The sequence below is a fragment of the Ambystoma mexicanum genome, chromosome 2p, assembly GCF_040938575.1.
Source record: "Ambystoma mexicanum isolate Mex_15411 chromosome 2p, UKY_AmexF1_1, whole genome shotgun sequence".
NCBI classification, from domain to species: Eukaryota; Metazoa; Chordata; class Amphibia; order Caudata; family Ambystomatidae; genus Ambystoma; species Ambystoma mexicanum.
The window spans coordinates 1,229,420,739-1,229,430,487 of NC_090923.1; the positions used below are offsets into that span (position 1 = coordinate 1,229,420,739).

At 50.6% G+C, this 9,749-nt stretch overlaps 1 protein-coding gene across 2 annotated transcripts in view; it reads right to left on the reverse strand.

Moving 5' to 3' along the window:
• The window catches only part of MMD2 (monocyte to macrophage differentiation associated 2), a 452,296-nt gene extending 449,003 nt beyond the window's left edge, over positions 1–3,293 (reverse strand). The window contains exon 1 of one of the 2 annotated variants that reach the window (XM_069645518.1): positions 2,598–3,293. In XM_069645518.1, coding sequence (XP_069501619.1) covers positions 2,598–2,800 — 203 coding nt within the window. In that variant the 5' untranslated portion in view covers positions 2,801–3,293. The remainder of the gene's footprint in view (positions 1–2,597) is intronic. The other variant, XM_069645517.1, reaches the window with a different exon arrangement.
• Positions 3,294–9,749: the final 6,456 nt, after the last annotated feature.

A 9,749-nucleotide genomic window follows, 5' to 3' on the forward strand; every position in this document is an offset into this window, starting at 1 on the left:
AGGCTATTCGCGTGTGGGACTTCCCGCGCACCCCTGAAATACACGGGCCCAGGCTATTCGCGTGTGGAACTCCCCGCGCACCCCTGAAATACACGCGCCCAGGCTATTCGCGTGTGGAACTCCCGGCGCACCCCTCAAATTCACGCGCCCAGGCTATTCGCGTGTGGTACTTCCCGCGCACCCCTCAAATTCACGCGCCCAGGCTATTCGCGTGTGGAACTTCCCGCGAACCCCTGAAATACACGCGCCCAGCCTATTCGCGTGTGGAACTTCCCGCGCACCCCTGAAATACACGCGCCCAGCCTATTCGCGTGTGGAACTTCACGCGAACCCCTGAAATACACGTAGCCCGCTCCCCCAGGCCCGATCGCGTGTGGAACTTCACGCGAACCCCTGTAATACACGTAGCCCGCTCCCCCAGGCCCGATCGCGTGTGGAACTTCACGCGAACCCCTGAAATACACGTAGCCCGCTCCCCCAGGCCCGATCGCGTGAGGAACTTCACGCGAACCCCTGTAATACACGTAGCCCGCTCCCCCAGGCCCGATCGCGTGAGGAACTTCACGCGAACCCCTGTAATACACGTAGCCCGCTCCCCCAGGCCCGATCGCATGAGGAACTTCACGCGAACCCCTGTAATACACGTAGCCCGCTCCCCCAGGCCCGATCGCGTGTGGAAATTCCCGCGCACCCCTCAAATTCACGCGCCCAGGCTATTCGCGTGTGAAACTTCACGCGAACCCCTGAAATACACGTAGCACGCTCCCCCAGGCCCGATCGCGTGAGGAACTTCACGCGAACCCCTGTAATACACGTAGCCCGCTCCCCCAGGCCCGATCGCGTGTGGAACTTCACGCGAACCCCTGTAATACACGTAGCCCGCTCCCCCAGGCCCGATCGCGTGTGGAACTTCACGCGAACCCCTGAAATACACGTAGCCCGCTCCCCCAGGCCCGATCGCGTGAGGAACTTCACGCGAACCCCTGTAATACACGTAGCCCGCTCCCCCAGGCCCGATCGCGTGAGGAACTTCACGCGAACCCCTGTAATACACGTAGCCCGCTCCCCCAGGCCCGATCGCGTGAGGAACTTCACGCGAACCCCTGTAATACACGTAGCCCGCTCCCCCAGGCCCGATCGTGTGAATAACTTCACGCGAACCCCTGTGATGCACGTACCCTGCAAATCGCGTGTGACACTTCCCGCGCATCCCGGTATACATGCACACGTATTTTTTGTCAGCGGGTGTCCGTGTTTGTGGGTACCCCTTTGCACGTCATTTTTCCTGGAGGGCCACAGTATGGGACATTCATCATGGCAGTATATAGGTGCTATTTGTTGGCGCACCTTTTGGCGCACATTTCTTACAGCCGCAGAGACGCTACCGCCTCCTTTCTTGTGGCGGTCGTGTTTGTGCCTGTGCGCTGGTTTGAGCGTGCGCTTTTTTCCCCTATTCTATTCCATGAATACGTGTTGTAGGCGAGCGTGTGGGCGTTCCGCGCACTTGTGCCCTGTACTTCCCCCGTGACGCCCACGTTTTGGCAAGTTGTTCCCCATTCCGAGTGTTACGCCCGTGTTCCGCCTACTTTTATTGCGTGCGCCGCGCTATGTGCGAATTTCGCTGTGGCCTGTGCGATTTTCGCTGTGACCTGGCGCACGCTGTTAGATGGCCTGTGCGCCAACGTGCGCCAACGTGCGCCGCGCACTTTTTTTTCGCACATCCGCTGGTTTTCTCGCGCACGGCCTTCCATGAATCGACGTGCGCTGCTTTTCGTGCGATTTTCGCACGTTCACTGCGATTTTCGCTATTCCACTGCGAATCGCACGTTTTTGCCCACTTGCGCCGCGCTAATTATTCCATGAATCGGCCTGTCAGCCTCCTCTTTACAGGTTAGGTGTACATGGAAAAAGGCTACAGGCTAGTTGCGGGGAAAGGGGGGTTTGCAGATTCCTGTGTACAAAGTCCCGCTAAAGCGTGCACGTGACTTATCCGTTATCCTCCGTCCATATCCTCGACAGTCGCCCGCCTCTTAAACACACAGGCTGACTAGAGCTTAGTGCTGACCTCCCAGGTGGCCGCTATTAGCAGAGAGCACAGCCAGGCTCCGGTAACACCTGTGCTGTTCGACACCAGGCTGTCAAAGTGACAGATCTTTGCGCCCCCAATCCCTCTGAGTGACTTCACTAATACGCGAGTCCAAGACCGCGGGGAGGTCCTATGGGCCAAGCCACGGGCGACGTCACCATGGACAGATCACCTAGCCCGCCGTGGGCAGGCACTTGTTGTGAGGCACTCTGTCTCGGAGTCAAGCCTATGGAACATTCCTACAAGTGGAACCCTCATCAGACCCATGTGTGACCATGTGTGACCCTCACATTTTTTAAGACCCTTTTACGTAAAATGTATAGAAAGACAGCCCACCACTACCCCTTCACACTGTGAGAGTAATTTGTTCCACCCCCAAACCTACCCCCTCCCCGCCCCCCATGAATATTGTGCGGCCAGCGGCGGCAGTGGGGACGTGTTTGAAATCCTCCCTCTATGCTCTTAATCCGCACCCCACCCCCGGAAACATTAGATGCCCGGACCCCCTTACTTGGCATATTTGCTCTTCTGGAAGTCCACCGCCTTGGAAAAGAGCATCTCGGACGGTCCATGAGGGTGAGGGGGACGGGGCGACCAGCCCATCAGCAACAAAAGCGGGGAACCCCAGCTACGCAAAAGGGGCCTTCGGGGCGCGCGGGGGTCTCCAGCAGCCAGGGAGACAGCGCCGCGCCCGGGGGAGTCGCACAACTTCATCCGCCTTCGGCTTTGTTTTTCGGCTCAGAGCCGAGGCATGTGGCAGTCGGGCAGGTGGGAGAGGGCAGTGGGGGCAGGAGGAGACGTAGAGGTGGACAGGAGAAGGAGGAAGAGCGGGCGAGGGAGAGGAGGGAACGAGCGCAAAGTAGGACGAGAGGGGGCAGGAAAAGCGACAGAGTAAGGGATTAGGGAGAAGAGGGAAGTGTGCGAGACGGGGGGAGGGAGACGGGAGTAGCGTTAGTGGGATGCGGAGGGAATGGAAGAACGGTAGTGCGTGACGCGGAGAGGACCACCGAAGGAAAGGGGTGAGGAGCAGAGAGGGGAGACCGTGACGGGATGGAGGGGGGGGGGCAGAGCGAGGCAGGGATAGGGCAGTGAATGAGAGAGAAGGGTGGTGCAGAATGAAAAGGCACCGGGGGCGACAGGGAGGCGGTAGTCAAGGAACACGGAGCGGGTCGAAGCCGAGTTGTCACAAGAGGCAGGGGAGCGTGAAGGGAGTAAGGAGAAAGTCGGGAGGTGGGAAAGAGGAACATGGAGTGATGAAAGTGATCCTGCTATGGCTTCCTGATGCCCCCAACATATGCATCCCTCCCCCTTTATCTGAGCACGAAGACAGGGTTTATGGGAACAACTGGTTAACAATTTGGTAGCAGGGTTGAACTCCAAGAGTCCGATTCATGGTAAAGTGCGCAGAAATCCCATTAAGCCAGACGTTTTTCTCACGCTCTGCGTATTCATGGAACTGTTCGTGCCAAGGAACCGTATGCGCAAATCGTCTCCGACACCCCCCCCCCCCCCCGCAAACCAAAAATAGAAAGAGCCACCTTTGCGTGCTGCCCAGGCGTGAATACATGTACCCTCAAAATGGTGCGTGGGGTCTCCGCAAGCAGGCCTGCATCTCAGGAACCCTGCGCGGGGTCCCCTGTAACAGTTACTAGCACCTCGACAACATGCGTACAATTTATCATAACTTGGGTAATACTCATACAAACCCGTGCACACCCCCATAAACCGATCCTGCACCCCGCTAAACTGCGTACGAGCACCCAGGAGTTAGATCGGAACCCAGGCTACGTGCAGGCACCCCTAAATCCGACACCCGATCTTAGCTCTGTGCTGTGATTCCTATGCGCAAGTGTCTGTACGCCTGCCTTTGGGTCTCAGATAGTATGAGGGCTTTGCATGGCCATTTCCCTGCCGGGAGGTTACACGGTCAGATCCCTGAATACATATTGTTCCGTGCGATAGTGGGCGTGCGATGGACTACCTGCGGCCCGCCCCTTGTGACGCTCACTTTTTCACATGTTCTTCCCCATTTTTGGTGTTAGGCCCTTTCCCCGCCCTCTGCGCAAGCCACGGAAAGGCTTGAGTGGTGTCTCACGCAAGGCACTCGGCCGCTCGCAGGGGCGTGCTGGGCTGCCGCGAAATCCACACAAGTCCAAGGAAAATCCTGCGTATTCAATTCCATGGATCGACGAACGGGATTGCACACAGAGTTTGGTGCGCTAGTTCCCTATTTTTCATGCAAATAATTCAATGAATCGGGCCCAAGGCTGTGCTCCGTAGAAGGTGGAAGGGCTGGCTCAGATTACATCATAGCGCATAGATGCAATCACAGTGACTACATAAGATATTAGTATGTTACTTCAAAAACATATATAACCATTAAAGTATACCTGAACAAAACTCAGGATACTCAAACGAAAACAATGACATAACTGCTTCCAAAACAATAGCAATACAGGGTTTAAAATGCACGTACAAGCGTCGCTCACTTCTGCAATCCTCTCGAGCAACAGGGGTTGTGAATAGCTTGTGCTGAACACTTTAGCCGATTATGAGACTGTAACGAGTCGCGGGGCTTCAGGCCATTAATGCATTTCGGGTTCAACTGTGGATAAGTCCACAGAGTGCGCATGCTTCCAAACCTAGGCAGAGTACCCGCTGAAGGGTTTCCCAACAACAGTCAGTGGAAAGACAGGCGCTCACCTATGCATTCTCAGGGCCGTTGCACGACTTGTCACCTAAATCTATCAGCCAAAGTTATGGTCACACAAAGAAAGATACTGCAGTGTCCGTCAACTAGGATGTGAGCGGCCATCCAGTGCAGTAATTATGCTTTGTATTGAGCGAAAGCCATTAAGGTCATTTTAACAACCCAGCCCAAAACAAAGATTCACATTCTTATTTATAAATAAATGCGCTTATTTCGCATTTATTTGATAGGCAAGACAAACTAAGATTTGTTCGAAAATAAAACAACCCCACTCTCTCAGACAAGAAACCATTGGTTTTGTAATAATATTTTCATTTAGAAAATGGTAGGTCATGTAAGTCTGTCTACTCTGTAACAAAGGGGAAGTTCCCAAATGAGTACTTTTGGTAGCATCAGAATGATGTCACTCTTTGTAACATTGTCGGGAGAACAGAGGAGGCCCAATAGGAATCCGCAGTGTAGAGAAGGCGACTCTTTATGGAGCTGAAGCAAGTGAGGACACACATCCATGTTCCATAAAGCGGTCTGGTATGCATCTATACTGTTGTACCCTCCATACAGTGCTCCGTTATGCATCTGTACAACAGTACAGACAAGCGGCCCGCACTGTTATATACCTCTGTAAAGTGCTCTGTTATGCATCTGTACTGTTCTACCCTCCATACAGTGCTCCGTTATGCATCTGTACAACAGTACAGACAAGCGGCCCGCACTGTTATATACCTCTGTAAAGTGCTCTGTTATGCATCTGTACTGTTCTACCCTCCATACAGTGCTCCGTTATGCATCTGTACAACAGTACAGACAAGCGGCCCGCACTGTTATATACCTCTGTAAAGTGCTCTGTTATGCATCTGTACTGTTGTATACCTCTGTAAAGCACTCCGTTGTGTATCTGTACTGTTGTTACCTTTGTAAAGCGGCCCTTTTTTCATCTGTACTGTTGTATACCTCTGTAAAACACTCTGCTGTGTATCTGTACTGTTGTATACCTCTGTAAAGCAGTCCGTTATGCATCTGTACTGTTGTTACATCTGTAAATCGCTCCTTTATGTATCTGTACTGTTGTATACCTCTGCAAAGTGGCCCGTTATTCATCTGTACTGCTGTATACCTCTGTAAAGTGCTCCGTTATGCATCTGTACTGTTGTATACCTCTGTAAAGCAGCCTGTTATTTATCTGTACTGCTGTATACCTCTGTAAAGTGCTTCATTATGCATCTGTACTGTTGTATACCTCTGTAAAGCAGCCTGTTATTCATCTGTACTGCTGTATACCTCTGTAAAGTGCTCCGTTATGCATCTGTACTGCTGTATACCTCTGTAAAGTGCTACGTTATGCATCCGTACTGTTGTATACCTCTGTAAAGCACTCCGTTAAGTATCAATATTGTTGTATACCTCTGTAAAGTGCTCTGTTATGCATCTGTACTGCTGTATACCTGTGTAAAGCGCTCCGTTATGCAGCTGTACTGTTGTATACCTCTGTAAAGTGCTCCGTTATGCATTTATACAGCTGTATACCTCTGTAAAGCGCTCCGTTATGCATCTGCACTGTTATATATTTCTGTAAAGTGGTCCGTTATGCATCTGCACTGTATATATTTCTGTAAAGCACGCCGTTATGCATCTGCACTGCTGTATACCTCTGTAAAGTGCTCTGTTATGCATCTGTACTGTTGTATACCTCTGTAAAACACTCCATTGCTTCTGGAAGCTAGGCACGCGCTCAATAAATACAATACTAGTAACCATGTGTGCATACCCAATACTTACTAAAACATGAGTACACGTAGCAGGTTGAAGCAGTCCACCTTTGGAGCATAAATGTATACGCACTTGCCAGGCAAACGCATTTTCACTCGCAATAGTTAAGCATGTGTGCCTACCATGACTAAGTCCCCTGCCTGTCCCCACGGATCCTTAGTGGTGTGAGCAACGGGGCTGGGTCCCTCCCAAGAAGAGAACAGAGGAGGGTGGACTCCCAGGTGGAATAGGGAGGGTTGCCCTCACGGAGGTCCCAACTCGTGGCAGGGGTCAGTCACAGAGGAGGTTCCTCCCTTGTTGGAGAATCTGAAGCTTTTGCTAGCCTGTGCCACCGCCCGAGAGAGGAAAAACAAACATATTGATTAATCAGCAGTCATCTTCAAACACATGATAAAGCACTTGCACTTTACTGTTGCAAAATATCCTCTGGTAGAAAATAAGTCACTTCAAATGCCCAGAGAGATTCTCCCCAAGCCCCGAGTTCCTGCGTGTGATACAATGTTGCCAGTTAATTTTGCATGGTAGCATTTCTACACGCAAATTATACACATTTATTGACCCATTGTCTACGACAGTGTTTATTTATTTAAATGTTTTATTATAACGCACTTAATACCTGAGTTTGGTTTCTAAGCGCGGATCCAGGATTCGAACCTCTGTTGCTCTGCTTGACCAGCACGTTGCCCCTGTGCTATCCTCCGTTCCCCTGTAGATGATTCAGTATTGCAATTGTACAGTGAGACATACTTCTTTTCACATTCACAAGGGTTAAAGAGATTGTCAAGATATTTGCCAGCAGCAGGTTCCCATGCTGGGGAAGCTTGGGATCTGTGTCCTCCCGGGGTGGTGCTATGCAGCAAATACCAGGAAGGGAGAAGGCGGACGGTTCAGGTAAAGGCTTGATCCATCCCCTAAAGCCCAGAGTAACGAAGATGAACCTACGAGAGGCAGATCATGTGAGTGCCCCACCAGTCTCAGAACGCAAGTGGAGACCCTAACAAAGAGGCCGGCCCCGGGGGAGGCACGTGATCCCTATGTATATCCCAGGGACTCCAGTCAGTCAGGGTTGGTGGTTGGAGTAGGAGCTGAGGACTGGAGGCAGGAGTTAATTTGGAGAAGGTTTGAAGAAGGTTGGGGAAGAAGGCAAGAGAGTAGGTAAGACCCATTACAGTAGAGGCATGATCCAGGTGGCTGGGTGAGGCCAGGCAAGGATAAAGACACAGAATGGTGGGGCCCTGAAGGCTGGGTGAGGCAAGACCAAGAGGCATGGTTTGTAGATACAAACCCTGGGCCTGGAGGAGAGACCCAGAGGCCAGGTCATGCCACGCCAGGAAGGAAGCAATCTGGATAAATGGCTGGCCAGCTGGAAAAAAGATCCATGAAACTGGACAATACTTGAGCCTTGGAACTGGTGGCAGCATCCAGGTGGGCAGCAATTGAGCAGCCCCACAGAGCTGAAATAGAAACAGATAGTAAGGAGTTGGTGAGTGGGCATTGAACCAGGCTTCTATGCCTTTTTCCTGCATTCTAGCCTAAGTCAAGATAGGTCGCGTCATACTAGGATGGTCGGGATGATTGCTTCCAATAGGTCAAGTCTGCATCAATTTGGGTTGAGACGATTATTTCCTGAGGGTCAAGTCATGTTGAGAGAGATACATTGACAACCTTCACTGGGTTGAATAAGTGTTGGGACTGGTTGGGACAATTGTTTCCAGCGTATCGAGTCACATCGAGATGGGTGAGTCAATAACTTCCACTGTTTTGAGCCGGCATTGGGATGGATCGAGGCAGTTGCTTCAAGCAAATTAAATCAAGTGGAGATGGGTGAGTCACTGGCTTCCACTGGGTTGAGTCAGCATCGAAGATGGGTTGAAAGTGGTGAGTGTCAGAGGCTGCTCTGGTTGCTTGCATTGACTCAATAAAGTGCCTTGAGGTGGGCAAGTTGACTCAAAGACAGATATAATCTGGAAAACAGGATCCAGAGCTGTTTCTTGAATTCTGGGTGCATAGGGGACCCCATATATGGTCCCCAGAGGAATTGTTTTCCTCTGTACTTCCACCCAGGAAGGTTTGTAGAGAGTGTTTGCAGGCTTCTCTCACCTCCAGTGAGCAAGTTCATGGGTACCAGAGGTTTCAGCTGTAGTAGACCTTGTCCAGCCAGAAGATCACGCCAAATATAATATTCCCCGTGGATGGTTGAGGGGAAATGCTTGGATCTTCCTTGGAAATCGTGGTCTCCTCCTCTGTGAAAGAGGCCTTTGGAGCAGACTGTACCCCCAAACATGTTCCAGATTCATCCTTCTTTTCCGCGTGTCCAAAGATCAATCAGTTTGGTGAGCACCCCTCTTATGAAGGCGAAAGGCCAAAGCAGATAGATTTCCTTGTAGCCTTCTGTAAGGTGTCCAATCCGGCTTCTGTTTTCAGAACTTCTGCACGGTGATGTCAATCCCAGAGTATTTTGTCTTCAGGGAATGGGGGAACAGGAAGTTTGGCAGCCCTAGCAAAATCCAAGCTGGTGGATCCCTTCTCTGTCTGGGAAGTCCTTTCTTGGGGTACTCAAAACTGCCCCCTCCTCCCAATGCTTACAACGAAAGGTCTCTGTGAATTACCACCATGGTGTGATTTCCTTTGGCCTGGCAGAGCATGCCATTGATGCACTGGACCACGCAGTGCCCCCTTTACTAGGGAAGACAATGCTTTTGGGGGTGGGGGGGACCCAAATGGCCTTTTTTTTGGTGAAACTCAGCCTCAGGCATTGAATGCACAGGATCCCCTGACCAGGAAGGACACAGGTAACCAAGCTCATAAATAAATGACATCAATACGTTTTGGCCAACATCATTTTATATTTTGTTACTGTGCTTATGGTTTAATATAAACCTTACATAACATTCTTACAAATTGAACACATACATATCAAAATAAAAACTTTCATCTTCTAAGGCTACATCTTATATCACTAAATATGTGATGTAACAAATATATATGTATATATATATATATATATATATATATATATATATATATATATATATCGAAAGAAAAAGAGAGGAAAGGGGAACCGCACTCTCCGCGGACAGAATAAAAGTGCCCAATGAGCAAAAAATAGCGCAGCTCACAACGTAGGAATGGTCATCAGTTTAATTTAATGGGTTACAAAAATGGGATAAAAACACGTCCGGAAAG